At 39.4% G+C, this 17,018-nt stretch overlaps 1 protein-coding gene across 7 annotated transcripts in view; it reads right to left on the reverse strand.

Moving 5' to 3' along the window:
• BRD10 (bromodomain containing 10) overlaps positions 1–17,018 on the reverse strand; it is a 62,362-nt gene that overhangs the window by 35,293 nt on the left and 10,051 nt on the right. For 6 of the 7 annotated variants that reach the window (XM_075411521.1, XM_075411522.1, XM_075411523.1 and 3 more), the window contains one exon: positions 14,540–15,969. In XM_075411521.1, the coding sequence (XP_075267636.1) occupies positions 14,540–15,969 (1,430 nt within the window). Of the gene's footprint in view, positions 1–14,539; positions 15,970–16,601; positions 16,637–17,018 lie in introns of those variants that run through there. The other variant, XM_075411525.1, reaches the window with a different exon arrangement.

Consider the following 17,018-nt stretch of genomic DNA (forward strand, 5'->3'; position numbering starts at 1 on the left):
CATTTTAGAAGAAAGCAAACACCTTCCTATAATGCCCTTCACACCCAACTGTGCTACACAAGAACATGGATGTAACTAAAAACCTCCTTGAAGCCAACGCAAGTGCTTTGTTGCCTATAGTATCAGGGTTCACAAGTCACATACATTTCGCAAATCAGTTACGTCACCAAGTATATATGCAAGATGGTGGAGTGTCCTACAATGTTATTTCAGCATTCACATAGTAAACTGAAATTAGCCCACTTTTGACCTGTTCATTGAGACCAAAGCCACCTCTCTAAGATTACCACTGTGCTCACATTCTGGAGTCCTAAACAATTATTAACCTTTAGAAAAAAAAAAAAAATCATACAAAGTATGTGGAATTTGTTATCAAATATAATCATCACATGCACTTGATAATAACACAAACACAGGCAGATCTGATATTAATGAAAATATTGGCAGGAATTGCATTTAGTTTTTTCCTAATAGATGCTTACTTATGTGCGCAAATGTGTATGTACTTATACATACACCTATTCATAGATGCTTAGGCATCTATATTTTCCATTTATTACACTATCCTATTTTCAGTTTATTACACTGTGAGTTTCCTGAACATCTTACCTGAAATAAAGCACACTTTAGAGACAGGGCACAGGGCTTGAAGGATCTAAATTTGAAACTCCACATACTGAACACATAACAAAATTTAAAGAGCCCTCAACTACCAAAAATAAACACTCATAGATTTCACACTACAGAACAAGTGCTAAAACAGATAAGCATGTAATTAGAACAATGACCCAAATGTTTTGACACTGGGCAAAAAAGTCAACATTTTTGTTACATATTTTATGAACACATTTCTGCATTGAAAACATAATTGCTCCTAGTGAGAAGAGTACAGTGTTTTTAATGAACTAAAGCAGACATCTAATACAAGCTTTCTTGATAAAGTGACTCAAAAAGAAATCTGCTCATATGGTGGTTCCTTGTTACAGCTCTGTAAGAGAATGTTATCTGGCAAAATCATGAAGGGATAAAAACATGGGGCAGCTAGACTATCTTGCTTTACAAGAAGCAAGATTTGAACATGATTAAAATAAAAATTTTCATTTTATTTTTTTCACATACTTTTCAGCAAATAATTATTTGCATATTTTCAGCATCAGGTGCTGTATGATGCAGGGCACTTCAAAAAAATAACAGAGTTAACAGAAATATACTCTGCTCCCTAGTATTTCCTTCTGAAAAAGGGTGAAAATATTGTTAGGAAGAATTATAATTAATTACTAAAAAAAAGACAGTAAATATTTATTTCTTTGCAGCAGCATTTGAAAAGCATGCAGTAAGGAAGACATGGGCTAACAGACAAAACAAGAATTAAAAAAAAAAAAAAGAAGACCAGAAGCACCAGGAAAATGAGCCTTACTTTCTGTGTAAACTGAATCAAGGAAAAGAGCATGCTAACTAGAATATAAGTACCATAAGACTTACACAATTCCCAGGCTCACATCTGCCATGAACTGCCAAGACTACACCTGTACTGCGCAGCATCACAGTCTCTTTCCCACCTTGTGACTATACACACCAGAAGTCTTATGGTGCAGGCACATTATCACACACCAAAAAAACAAGGAAACACTAGAGATATTTGCACAACGGGAGAGAATTAATATACACAGCAAACTAACTTTGGTAAACTCATCTTCTACCTTAACAACATCCTTACAAAATACCAAATTGAAATTCAAAAGAAGTTATAGCAACAATACTGATAACCTCTCTCTCTTAAAAAAAAAGTTACCTCTCGGTTTCAAAACATAGTATTTCTCATTTGCCAAGTTTTAAACAAAAAATTTTCTTTAATAGCTTTTCCAGGAAAACCCTCCTAAGATAATAAAGGAAAACTTCTATGTAGTGTTCCTGAGACAATGCAGCTGCACCTATGTCCAGTTCCCAAACTGATTTTAGTACCTAAAAATATTCCAATTCACTTACCTTTAAGCAGCAAAACCTTTGGATAAAATTAACCAAGGATGATATTACCACAATAAAAATCTATCGAGATCTGCTAGTTTAGATTCTCAGACCACAAGCTGACACATTCAGCAAAACCAACAGCAATGGTAAGGGATGTCAGCCCCCACCAGGTTCCTGCTACCAGCCCTGTCATATGTAGCATAACGATGGGAACGCTTCAGCTGTGCCACCACAGAGCAGTCACTTAGCTTCAGCTGCCAGGCTGAGGTGGGCATAGATTCTGTATGGAGGGTAAAATCACTAAGGGGCTGAGGAGACACTGTGAGTGGCAACATCTCAAACCACTCCACTGAGGTGTGCTAAAGCTACTTTGCCCATAACCCTAGGTAAAGAGATTATGTAAAGTGGCTTAAATTACTTACACCAGCAGATGAAGGAATGTTTCTGACAGCAGCTAGATGTACTTCCAATCAGAGCACACTGTACCTTTCAGACCATAGTCAATGTACAACTGTATTTAATTGCTGAGTGAAAGCAATTAGAGTTAGAAAAACACATCTAAGATATGATGAAGAAAAAAGTAAGTATTTCTAATAATGAAGTTCATATGCATTATCTCCCAGGTCACCTATCCCAATTCAGCACATCCTGCTCGTTTCACCACCTCTCGGTCCCTGGCTTTTACTAGCCACAATTTATAAACCACTCTAAGAAGAGATCCACACATCGACAAAATAATAATTTCAGTACAAAAATTCTCAGAGGGGGAAGGGAGAATGGTGGAACAATAAATACATTTTCATCTTTAGAGGTCTTCAAGTCACAGCTGACCTGATCTGGTGATTGTGACATTCCTGCTTCAAACAAGGAACCAGACTAGATGACCTCCAGATGTTCCTTCCAATCAGCTTTTCTATGGCTCTGTGACTCTCTAAAATATTGCCTTGCACAGTATACATACATTACTAACAAATACACAGGAATCAGTAACTCAGAACTGAACTGCACAGAAGGAAGATAAATCAGATAATGCTTCTGTCCAACCCCTTTCTTTACACTTCTCCCTAATTATGTAAGAATAAAATGAGAAAAACACTCCATCAAAACAGACTGAGAGTTTCCCAAACTAAAACAAGAAGTCCAAAGAAAATCATGATCTTGACATAGCTGAAAAGGCCTTCTCCTTCAACAGCTGCAATTACATAAAACCTGTTGCTAGGCCTACCACCTTGAGGCACTAGAGATGGCCTCCCTATCCAGTGACAGCTACAACACTAAACTATTTTTTTTGTGGAGTAGAGAAATACTTACTTGGACAATATTTGATAAATGTTTTATAAATATTGATAAATAAATATTGATTTATTCTTATTCCTGTTTCCACTATAAGGCAATACGTGTAATAAAGATTAAAGTTTTACTTTCTTTTGATATAGAATCCTAGAATAGAATTATAGAATCATTAAGGTTGGAAAAGACCTCTAAGATCATCAAGTCCAACCGTCAACCCAACACCACCATACCTACTAAACCATGTACTGAAGTGCCACATCTACACATTTTTTAAACACCTCCAGGATGGTGACCCCACCACTTCCCTGGGCAGCCTGTTCCAAGGCTTGATCACTCTTTCAGTAAAGAAATTTTTTCTAATGTCCAGTCTAAACCTCCCCTGATGCAACTTGCAGCCATTGCCTCTCGTCTCATCACTAGTTAGTTGGGAGAGGAGACCAACACCAGCCTCACTATAACCACCTTTCAGGTAGTTGTAGAGAGCAATAACGTCCCCTCCCAGCCTCCTCTTTTCCAGACTAAACAGACCAAGTTCCTTCAGCCATTCCTCACAGGACTTGTTCTCCACACCCCTCACCAGCCTTGTAACTCTTCTCTGGACACCCTCCAGCACCTCAGTGTCCTTCTTGTAGTGAGGCGCCCAAAACTGAACACAGTACTCAAGATGCGGCCTCACCAGTGCCGAGTACAGGAGCATGATCACCTCCCTGGCCACACTATTCCTGATACAAGCCAGGATGGCATTGGCCTTCTTGGCCACCTGAGCACACTGCTGGCTCATGTTTAGCCGGCTGTCGACCAACACTCCAAGGTCCTTTTCTGCTGGGCAGCTTTCCAGCCATTCCTCCCCAAGCCTGTAGCGTTGCACGGGGTTGTTGGGACCCAAGTGCAGGACCCAGCACTTGGCCTTGTTGAACCTCATATGACTGACCTCACCCATCAATCCAGGCTGTCCAGATCCCTCTCTAGTTCAATTTCAAATATAGTCAACACTTCTTTGGGAAGAAAAAAGAGCCTTTATTCCCCCTTGCCAGAATTATAAAATAACATTATTTAATTTAAAAAACTGTTTTGTATTCAAATACATACACATCAAAACTGTATTAAAAAGTCTACTTTGTTGCAATGGAACAGTTCTAAAGCTACCAAATATCAGCCTATATTAGTCCTGTGTAACCTCACATTCACTGAATAACATGATTCTAATGTGCCGCAATTACTAATTATGTTTCCACACCCACTACCTTTTCCAACAGGCTCCACACCTCAGCTGGGCTCCAGTTCAGAGGGGAGGAGACTACGAGACATCTTACCTTGGACAGAAGTTGTAACCATTATCTCTTTTCCCCTCCCACGCTGCAGGAGAGGATCCGCTCTTTTTATACCACCTCCAATACTGACAGAGCGCTAAGCTGTTTCTGAGATGAGGGAGGAGACAACCACAGACAGTTAAGGCAAGAGCCCTTCCACGTTCAGTGGATGAATCACAACTGCGCAACAAATAAACAGCCTTTTCATTCTCTACCACAGAATAAGGGAAAATACCAATCTTTTCATTCTTTAAGCAAACTACAACAGATCTTATCCTAAATTAAACTAAAATTCAGTTAACTGTGGATATAAAACAAAACTGTTTATTGATTTGAGGTCGTATTTCTCTCCAGCAACATACTACCAACCTATACCTAGAGCTGGCAGTGTCAGAGCCCAAAAGCTCAATCTGCACATTTCCTGCTGAAACAAACCACTTCGAAATTACATTGAAACAAGAACACTGTCAAAATGCGTACAATCTGCAGTAAAGGACAGTGTGGTTGTATAACAGTTTAGCTATCACACCTTCGTTTTTTCTGAATGAAAACTAAGTAAGATATAGGTTTTCCACACTAAACGAGCAAGATCTTACTCATCTGCCAAAAAAGCTGGACTTGGTTTAACACAAACTGACACAAGTAACATTAACGTGGATACTGCCCTGTCCACCCAGTGTTTGATGCTTGAAGGATGATGACGATGGGAACTTACATAGTGAGCATTAGCATAAGACACTAACAGAGGTTAGCGTAAGCACTAAAGTGAATGTGAAACAAATGCCATACTGAGAAAAGCTGATTTCAAAGTAAGTGAACGTCGTATTGGAAAGCACTGAAATATTCGCACTGTTTGAAATAGTGTATTCCAGGTTTCATGTATGACTCAGTCTCAGGGTAAAGACAGTACTTTACCTAACAAATCAAAACTAAACAAAAATAGATTAGTAAAATAATTCAAAGGTGAACAATTTTTACATGACTACTTTTTCATCTTTTTATGCTAAACAATAGGTGGAACAGAACAAATATGACTTCCCTGAATTAATACTGTTTTGAGTTATCATTTGTTCTAATCTCAATTCCAAGAGATTGGATTATTTAATACTTTCAACTGACAGTTTAGAGCTGGTTTTTATCAATTTTCCCTCTACATATTTAGAATTGTGATCAAGTAATTTGTCAAACAAACTCATCACTGAAAGTAAAAAACAAATCCAGATCCACAGACCTTTCACACTTATTCCTTTTAAATAACACCACTGCTGGAACACTTCTGTTCTAAGATTCACTGCAAATCAACATTTTAGTAGCCAAGAGCCCCTTAGCAATCTCTGAGAAAATTCTTGTATGTTATTTACGTTCAGCAGGTCCAGAAGACGTCTAGCTGCCATGTGTTTTCCTTTCAGGCCAAAACGAATTCCACAAATGTTATCACTGAATAGATGTACAGGCAATTAATAAGGAAACATAAAAACCAGGGCCTGGACACTAATTATGAGATTCCAAAAAACCAACTGAGGAGATTAGATGCAACTAAACCAGAAGGCATCTCAAGTTGGTCTTGCCATCTGAGGGTGAAGAAAGGGAAATAATAAATGGTATTTCAGACCTCTTCTAGTCCTATTTTAGAGGCACAGAAACATAGACAAATAAAACACTAAGCCACAGAAATGCTCTTGACATTTGTAAACTACCTCAGCAAGGACAAGACAACCTATCTGTACGTTATCGTAACATAAATGTGTTCCAGCATGCTCCAGTTCCTCCCTGAAATCTCTGTACACCATGCACACAGCATGGGCCATAAGCAGGAGGAATTAGAGATCCATGTGTGGTTGCAGGGCCATGACCTCATTGCAATCACAAAGACATGGTGGGACAGCTCGCATGACTGGAATGCCGTCATGGATGGCTACAGACACTTTAGGAAAGACAGGCCAACAAGGAGAGGTGGTGGAGTTGCTCTACATGTGAGGGAGCAACTGGAATGCATTGAGCTTGGCCTGGGGGTGGATGAAGAACGAGTCGAGAGGTTATGGGTTAGCATTAAGGGGCAGGCTCATATGGGTGACATAGTTGTGGGTGTTTACTACAGGCCATCTGACCAGGAAGAGGAAGTTGATGCGGCCTTCTACAGGCAGCTGAAAGTAGTCTCACCGTCACAGGCCCTGGTTCTCACGGGGGACTTCAACCACCCTGACATCTGCTGGGAAGACCACACAGCTAGGCACACACAGTCCTGGAGGTTCCTGCAGAACATCGATGATAACTTTCTGATGCAGGTGGTGGAGGAGCCAATGAGGAGAGGCATATTACTGAACCTTGCATTGACAAAGAGGAACTGGTTAAGGATGTGTAAGTTGGGGGTAGCCGTAACCATGAAATGGTGGAGTTCAGGATCTTGCATGGAGGAAGCAGGGCAATAAGTAGCATCAAAACCTTGGACTTCAGGAAAACTAACTTTGGTCTCTTCAAGGACCTACTTGGAGGAATCCCATGGGTCAGGGGTCTAGAAGGTAGGGGGGTCCAAGAGAGCTGGAAGCTGTTTAAGCATCACTTCCTCCATGCTCAGGATCGGTGCATACCCCTGAGCCAGAAATCTAGAAAAGAAGGCAGGAGACCTGCATGGATGAGCAAGAAGATTCTAGCGGAACTCACATGGAACAGAAAGGTCTACGGAATATGGAAAGAGGAACAGACCACTTGGGAAGAATACAGGAATGTTGTCAGAGCATGCAGGAATGCAACGAGGAAGGCCAAGGCCCACCTGGAACTGAAGCTGGCAAGGGATGTCAAAGACAACAAGAAGGGCTTCTTCAACTACATCAGCAGCAAATGTAAGACCAGAGAAAATGTGGGGCCGCTGCTGAATGAGATGGGTGCCCTGGTGACAAAGGATGCGGGGAAGGCAGAGCTACTGAATGCCTTCTTTGCTTCAGTTTTTAGTGCTAAGGCCGGCCCTCAGGAATCCCAGGCCCTGGAGGTAACAGAGGAAGCCTGCAGAAAGGATGACCTTCCCTTGGTCAAGGATTGTGTGAGACATCACTTAAGCAATCTGGACGTCCACAAATCCATGGGCCCTGATGGAATGCACCCATGAGTGCTGAGGGAGCTGCCCGACATCATTGCTGAGCCCCTCTCCATCATCTCTGAAAGGTCCTGCAGGACAGGAGAAGTGCCTGAGGACTGGAGATAAGCCAATGTCACTCCAATCTTTAAAAAGGGCAAGAAGGAGGACCCAGGGAAATACAGGCCGGTCAGCCTTACCTCCATCCCAGGAAAGCTGATGGAGCAGCTCATTCTGAAGGTCATCTCTAAGCAACTGCAGGAAAAGAAGTTAATCAGGAGTAGTCAACATGGATTCACCAAGGGGAAATCATGCTTGACCGATGTGATAACTTTCTACAACGGCGTGACTGGCTGGGTAGATGAGGGGAGAGCAGTGCATGTTGCCTCCCTTGACTTCAGCAAGGCTTTTGGCACTGTCTCCCATAACATCCTCACAGGCAGGCTCAGGAAGTGTGGGCTGGATGAATGGACAATGAGGTGGATTGAGAGCTGGCTGAATGGCAGAGCTCAGAGGGTTGGGATCAACAGCACAGAGTCTAGTTGGAGGCCGGTAACTAGTGGTGTCCCCCAGGGGTCAGGACTGGGCCCAGTCTTACTCAGCTTCCTCACCAGTGTCCTGGATGAAGGGACAGAGTGTACCCTCAGCAAGTTTGTTGATGACACCAAACTGGGAGGAGTGGTAGATACACCAGAAGGCTGTGCTGCCATTCAGCAAGACCTGGACAAGCTGGAGAGTTGGGCAGAGAGGAACCTGATGAGGTTCAACACGGGCAAGTGCAGGGTCCTACACCTGGAGAGGAACAACCCCATGCACCAGTACAGGCTTGGGGTGGACCTGCTGGAAAGCGGCTCTATGGAGAGGGACCTGGGTGTCCTGGTGGATGACAGGTTGACCATGAGCCAGCAGTGTGCCCTTGTTGCCAAGAAGGCCAATGGGATCCTGGGGTGCATTAGGAGGAGTGTGGCCAGCAGGTGGAGGGAGGTTCTCCTCCTCCTCTACTCTGCCCTAGTGAGGCCCCATCTGGAGTACTGTGCTCAGTTCTGGGCTCCCCAGTTCATGAAAGATGAGGAACTACTGGAGAGTCCAGCGGAGGGCTACGAGGATGGTGAGGGGACTGGAACATCTCCCCTACGAGGAAAGGCTAAGGGAGCTGGGGTTGTTCAGCCTGAAGAACAGAAGGCTGAGAGGGCACCTTATAAATAACTATAAGTATCTTAAGGGTGGGTGTCAGAGTCTCTTCAGTGGTGCCCAGCGACAGGACAAGGGGCAGCAGGCACAAACTGAAGCATAGGAAGTTCCATCTGAACATGAGGAAGAACTTCTTCCCTCTGAGGGTGATGGAGCACTGGAACAGGCTGCCCAGAGAGGTTGTGGATTCTCCTTCTCTGGAGAGATTCAGAACATGCCTGGACGAGGTCCTGTGCAACCTGCTCTAGGTGACCCTGCTTTGGCAGGGAGGTTGGACCAGATGATCCACAGAGGTCTCTTCCAACCCGTACCACTCTGTGAAATAATTCTGACTTGAAAACAGGAACATTTTTACAGATCTAGTAAAACTTTTAGTTACGAGCTATGATATTTGAGTCCTCGCGGCTCCTCTTGAAGAACAAAAGTAATGTCAATCTGTGCTTCAAATTATAAAGTGACAACATAGAGCAATTTTTAATAAAAATTGATTTTAATATAATTTTTAATGAAAATGCAATTTTTACTGCATATGCAGCAGAGCCTCATTCCCCTAGATGGGGAAACGGATCTTTCTGACATCAAACACTAACTCACTAGTATTTCACATGGTAAAATAAAGTCAAGTTAGCCCCCTCCAACTGCAAGAATTCCTGTTTTCCCATTACATTCTTGCAGCAATTTCACTGTTCTCAAATTGAGAAACTGGCCTGAATTTTCCTGTTCACAAATTTGTAAGACATTTCATGCCTTTCAAAGATCTGGCAGTTACTGAGCATGTCTTCTTTTCTCTTTATTCTCCTGATCTTCTACCTTGCTACCAACAGCTCCTCTTTTAGAACATATAACGTGCGATAATCTGGAAAACAAAGCATTACTATAGACTTTTGAAGCTTCCACACTGACATGGCATATACTTTTATACAGGTCTGAACAAGTGCATTAATAATGTTGATTTACAGAACACTGTCAGTAAACCCAATAAAACCTCAGTGGTACATGTTTCTCAAGATATTGACACAGCAGCTTAATACATTGAGTACATTTTTACTACTCGGTAGAATACCACATTCAATATTTTCAACATGGTTAACAGGCTGTTCCAGATCCAGAGGCTAGACAACACTACAGTGACTGTTTTACAACTTCGAGGACAAAAGTGAAGATTAAATTTCCAAGGACAGGACACCAGACACTACAAAACTGCTACCAGGCTGTTAAATTAATTTTTTCACATTCAAGCAATGCTTGATTTCATACACAAAACATAATGGTACTCTAAACTATATTTGACAGTATATCTTACTTCTTTAAGCAGGTGGAGTGCTACCACTCTTTCAGAGCACAAGTAGAGAGTACAGAATTTACATCAAGGTTCTTCTAAAGGTGTGTTTTCTGCACCAATTGGAATATGAGAGATTCAACTCACACTTGCTTCCACCTCTGCTTCAGGCACATCACAGTTATTTCAAGTAGCCTCTGGTCCCTCCTATTCTCTCACCCCTATGCATGTTCTGAATTTCATCCAATTCCTGTTTCAAGCACGCAATCACAGAATTCTCATGCTTTTGTACTATGCCTTGCACTGCAGTCTCTGTTGTACCCCACGATTTACTTCAGCATAGTTGTCTTAATCCAAATCCAGCCAGCCTATCACCATTGTCACAGTCCAATTCAAGGTTTTATAGCCTAATTTATCAAGCTCCAGTAATAAAATAATATTTCAAATGAATGTGTAGCATGCAAGCTGTTTAGAGAACTACTCTCTCTATTTCCATTATATCCAGCACAAGTCTGTCAACAATACTGACACAGAACACTGTCACAATGACAATCACCACATAGTTTCAGAGACATAGATTCAAAAAAGTGGTTACATCTTCCTTTTCATAACTTGTAAGGAAACCTTGTAACTATGGCAATGCTCACGACATGGCTGTGTTCTCCAGTCAGTTTTGCTCACAATAGTTACGGGAAGTTTTCAGCTAAAAACTGCACAACCAGTCTATATTCATTAACAGTATCTCTTGGGTACCACTGCTACAGCAAGTCAGGAAAGTGCAAATCATCTCAACAGAAACATGAACTATGACTCAAAGTTATATTTAGCTGCCTTGGAGAACCAATAGTGGAAAAAAAAAATCACCTTGTTAAAAAACAAGGAAAAGTACTCACTTTTACAATTCTGATGAACTCTTCTACCTCCTCTGCTTTTTAAAGAACATTGTAAAGTGCCATTATGGCTATGATCAGGTTTAAATCAAGTGCTTTTGTGAATTCAGAACAATTTTACCAAATCTCTTTCTCTGTTCTACACTGTAAGGGTATCTTTAAACAAGATAAAATTTCAGATGAGCTTTGAGAAATACTGCTTAGCCTTAAACATCATGAAATATTACAAAAAAATAAGGCATTAGCATGAATTCAATCCAATCCTATCCATTTCCACTTAAAAGCTACAGGACTAACAGACACTTAACAAGCATAGGAAGAAAAAATCTTGCTCATAATACTGTAATGTTTTAGGAAAATTTTCTCCAGCGAGGTAAAAATTTGCAATGAACAAGTAGTCAGAATAAAAAGGGAAATGTCTCAAAATACTAAGAGATAAAGGACAAGAGAGTACCAAAAGAAATAGGATCCTTCATATCACACTCAGGACAATGCCTGCCACCTTCAGATTAGAAAGAATGTTGTACATCCTCCACCTGAATGGAAACAAACATGCTGCCTGCGCATCACTTAGACTACCAGATCCAGCAGATCAAGTAGTTCGAGGCACGGGAAAAGTGAAAGTGGAGAAGAAGAATTTCCATCATTTCTCACTGAACAGACACATGACATCTCCATGTGCAGTTAGGGTTGCAAAACTGTGCAAACATCCCTAGAATGCATGACAGAAAACGTTATTACTCATTTCTGGATTTCCACCTGCACTGACACATCTCCTTCCTGTCTGTCAACGAAAGGGAGTAATGTGTTCTCTGATGATGAAAATATGTAAAATTAAAACCTAAGTTCCAATGATTAATGGCATCTGGTACTGGTCTACAGTTACAGATACATATTCTTAACAAAACTATACACTAATTATTTTCTATATTAAATTATCTCTGATAATGTTAAGCTCCTTATGACACAATAAGGAATTGGAAAAACAGAGGTCCGTGGCATTCTACTGCTGAGTTTACCATCCAGTCATCTAAAACTACAGATTAAAACAGAAAGAACAACTATTTTAACTGCTGTGTTTTTAGTGCTATGGAACACTAGCTTGTTTTATAATAAGCTTCTGGAACATATTTAGGTCCTAAAATATATTCTAATAAAGCTCAGTATAAAGCGCAAAGGACGGTAATTGGATAAATAATCTCCATTATAATTCTGTATCAGATCAGCATTAGATGAGCCTTGGTATTAAGATATTACAAAACCCAAACTTTGTTTACATCTTCAGAAAACAAAACAAACTTATTGCAAGAAATGGAGATCACATAATAGCCATACAGGTCAATATATGTAAGGTAACTGGGATAATGAAAAGCCAGAGATTTCCGTTTTCACTGTAGCATCCATGTGCCTTATAAAAGATACAAAAAGGAAACTGAGTGAAGGAAAGTTCTCTCTTGATTCCAGTTTTATTAATGAGCCTAATTTCCACTGTGTCAATCAAAAGACAGGAATTTCAAGCGGAAAACACTGCCTGTATTTAGATAGTGCAGTTGAGCATATTACAGTAAGCACTAAAATTTCCACTAACAGTGCAGAATTTAGTCTCGAATCTACTCAAGACTAAAAATTCTTTAATGTTACAGACTAAAAATTAGAAATTAAAAATATTATAATTTTCACTGAAATAACATAGAATATATTTTTGTTATAAATACAATCATTGTGATAGCTATTCACAACGCATTTCAATTAAAAAAGCTTAAAACTCACATGCCAGTATTTACAGTTCTTCTAACAGCACTTCAAAATTTATCTCTTTTCACCTTTAGAACAAAACATAATTTGGCTCCATAAAAAAATCCTGAGAACATACTATTAAGTATATCAAGTGTCAAGATGGAGGCAAATGGGCAGCTTTTTTGAACTTTGTTAGTTTTATGACACACAAACGAAAAGTGGTTATCACAGTAAACACCACCTCTGTCAATGAACTTCAAAAGCTGCTTTCAAATATTGCCAGTCTGTTTTGCCAACAGTGGTTGTCTTTCAAAACAATAATCTATTAGAAAATTATACATGCTATTCTATGCGCATTGCTTGATTCACAGAATGTACATTTTCAAGCATGTGTCATAAAATGAGGGTTACAATGAAGATTATGACCTATTTTAAATATTTACACAGAAAAATAAAGGACACTTGGTCACCAGGTTTTTTCCCCAATAGTTCTCTAAACTAAAAATTCCTTATTTGCAATTTGGGTTATTATTAATTTTGTTGTCATTTGGTTTTAAGAAGCATGAAAACACTGATACATTTGGAGAGTCAACAGTCACAAAAGTACATGTAAAATACATTACTTTTGCTAGCTACTACATATATGAACTTCAGCTGTAACTCTTAGAATTTATGTTTAGATGTGGGCATTGACATTTTTCAGAAGGAAGAGTTTGTGATTTATATGGTAAGACATTTCTCTGGGTATTCTGCGCAAATATTCGGGATCTAAACATTATTTATTTTCTTTGCTTTAGATTTCCACTCAACTTCTAGCTAAAATGCACTGGCATCAGATCTCTGAATTCTCTTACTCTTTAGACAGGGTAATCTGTTTTGTTACACAGATTTTTGGTTTTGGCGCTCTGCTTTTCAGCTGAAATCCAGACCTTACCTGTCAATCTACACTTCTGAAAATAAGCCTGTTGCATCAAAAAACATGATGTTTGAAGATGTCTGCTACAATCTGGCACAGATAGTTTAGCCCATGACTCAACAGGATAGCAGATCAAGCTTTATGGTGCTTCACATGACATCACAAATACTACAACTACCTGACAATTTGAACAGATTTAACAACTTCATAACTTCACTTTTTAAAAATTATTTTAAAATTTTCCAGTTAACTGAAACCTGGATCGTGTATCACCTATATGAAACACTTAAGCAGATGCTGCCCACATCTGTAATAAAAATGCCATCTGCATAAATTCTGTATCTCAATTGTAGCACTAAACAGAAATGGGATCAGGCCTGCAGTCAAAGCAGTACTGTTTGGTGACATAAGACTGAACAGCTCCAGTACAAATTATTTTAGATTCATGATCTCATGTTATTACTCTGTGTTTATTTGTAATTTGGATAATATTATCAGAAAGGGGAGAAATACTTCAACAATTGCTATGACGTAAGACAGCACAAAACAATGTCAAGCTACGTTCTCTGATGATACCAGTTAGTCAAATTCATTCTCCTAAGTATTTTCTGCAACAAACAAACTCTTCAAACGAATTATGTTCTCTAAAGATAGACTGTGCAAATGAATCATGGTTTAATAAGCTGATCAGCCTGTTTTACATGCCTCTGTTACTGAAAGGGAAAATTTGAAACTAAAATTAACATCAGAAAAGTCTAATGCAATAAGGCTGTCCTGTTTCACAAAACAAAATGTAGACTAATCAGCTAAGAAAATAATTAAAAGAAAAAGTCAGTAAAGTCAGTATCCTCCTAATTTTGACCACAGGTAAAAATGTCAACTTACCAGACTTGTGCTTCTTGTGTTTTGCTTTCTTTTTAATTATAAACAACTTGTTCTGGATCTCAGACTTGTAAGATTTGAATGGATGAAGATGAATCTCACGCTTTCTTTGCAAGTCATCAAGTTTTCTCTGTAGGTTTTCATTTAGAATATCCTTCAGCTTCTTTTTTTTCTTTTTCTTCTTTTTTGCCCGCAACTTATTTAGTTTCTTCTTATTTCGCAGAGTGTTCTCTAGCGTTGTTTCTTCAGCAGATTCGTGGTAATTTATGTCTTGTTTGTCATTATGAGTGCCATTGACATGCACTTGGCAAGCTTTTAGTGTGTTCTCCTTGAACGGAGTGATCTCAGCTTTTACGCTGCCCATTTCAGCACAACCTTGTCGATTCTCCACAGCCCTTATTTCTCCTGAACTAGGGTGACCACCCATACCAACAGCCTCTCCTGAACTAATCAAATCCCTCAAGTTCTCTTTGTAACAACCAGTTTTTTTGATGTCGCAGACTCTTGAAGTCTTGATTTCACAGTTAATCTCCTCTGTAGTGACCCTAAAGCTACCTATATGTGGGATTTTTTCTGGACAGGTAACAACAGAGTCCATACTCTTCTCTACTTCTGTCTTGGAATGATTTAGCAGCTCTTCTCCACCACCAGAACTGACCTCCTCATTGTTTTTGCTTACATAAGCATGTTTTACTTTCTCCGATTTAATACGTGAAACTTTTCTAACTTTGATGGGAGGAGACGGGAATTCAGGAGCCTGAAAAGGTTTTTGTTTGTAAATCCGAACATCTGCACCGCAGAACTGTGGAAAATGAACATATGCATTCTCCAAGTAGTCATAACCAAGAATTACTTCTCTGCATTCATGGATAGGCTGACCTAGCACTGCATCCTGAACATCCTTTTGTGTTTCATACACGAAATCACAGAGACCTTTCAGCAGCCACACTTTTTGGTAGAATGATAGCTCATGAAATGGCTTTTCCTCCAAGGGATTAACTTCTCCAAGTACTTTGAAAAACTGTGGACACAATCCAAGTTTTTCTGCAGAGCTATTAGGATTGTCAGTCTGCCCTACAACATTATACCAGTGTTGTACTTTCTGTCTGAGTGCTGCTTCCCAAGTCCTGTAAGAAAGCGTAGGCCTGCGATGTAATGTAGATCTGCGATGAGGAGGACTTAACAAAGAAGTCATTATTTTAGATAAAAAAGCATTACACTGAGGCATCAGAAGACAACGTTCCAATTCATAGAATACTATTTCAGGTAAATTTAAAATCTGTTGTGCTAAACACAGAAAATGACCAATAGCTGGAATCTCCCACATTGTCTCCATCCTCGTAGGTGCTGCTTGAGCTAAAAGTGACTTTTCCCATTCTTCTATTTCTTTCTGACTCGCTTCTTCTGCTTCTTTTCTTTCTTGCTCTCTCAGCCTATTAAAAGAAAGTTCATGAAAATTCAGGTATCAGGTGAACAAAAAGAAACTGGGGAGAAAAAACACAGAACTACAGCACGACAAACATACTGATCTTGAAGTATTAAAGAACACAGTACATAAAGTTCTAATTCAGTTTGTCTTACTTCGGATTACACAACATATCACTGCACCAAAATGGGAAATCATAGTCGCTTATTTCTATTACCACTCGTTTAAAAAAGGGGAAAAAGTAAGAAAAAAACCTGGCTGATATTGGGTGGTTTCCATTCTTCTTAAAAATGTATTCCCTTCCCAGTCCCTTTTTGGCAAGATTAAATATTTCCAACAAACTACCCACATAAAAATCTCTGAAAACAAATTCCAGATACGTGTTGCTTTCAAATGGTTGCCCTGCAGCTTGTGTCACCTACCTTGTAACTCCCTTCCTCATTACACAAGTCTACATGCCTAACTGTTAAGTGCTTCTTTCACATACAAAAACCATTTTCCCTCCCACCCATACGCGTATTACTACTTGATTTGCAATGGTGGTCAAAAAGGAAACAAATATCAGGATGGATGAAGAATGTGATGGAAAATAACATCAGAAATAAAATGTCATTACATTAATAAATGGTTTGCCCTCACCTGAAAAACTGTATTCAGTTCTGGTCCCCCTATCTAAAAAAAGGATAGAGCAGAAATAGTGGGTATTCAGAGAAAGAGGTTATCAGTAATCAGAGGCCTGTAAAAACTTCTGAAAAATCTGGGACTCTAGACAAAACACTAGCAAGAGGAAAATATGACACCAATATACAAAACTAATATGATAGACTGGGAACGTCTATTTACTTTTATTTGCAAATTCATCATGAAATTTAAAGGCAACAAGTTTAAGAGGAACAAATGCTTCCAATTCAGATAATCAATCATGCATATCTTACCATCTAACTTACTAGAACACAGGATATATTAATTTAGTTCCAACGTGAAAAATAGGACATCTGCATGAATCACAGGAACATCAAGGGTTACCAGTACACAGGAAGGATTTTTCTTTAATGT

This window comes from Opisthocomus hoazin, chromosome Z (genome assembly GCF_030867145.1).
Source record: "Opisthocomus hoazin isolate bOpiHoa1 chromosome Z, bOpiHoa1.hap1, whole genome shotgun sequence".
Lineage (NCBI taxonomy): Eukaryota > Metazoa > Chordata > Aves > Opisthocomiformes > Opisthocomidae > Opisthocomus > Opisthocomus hoazin.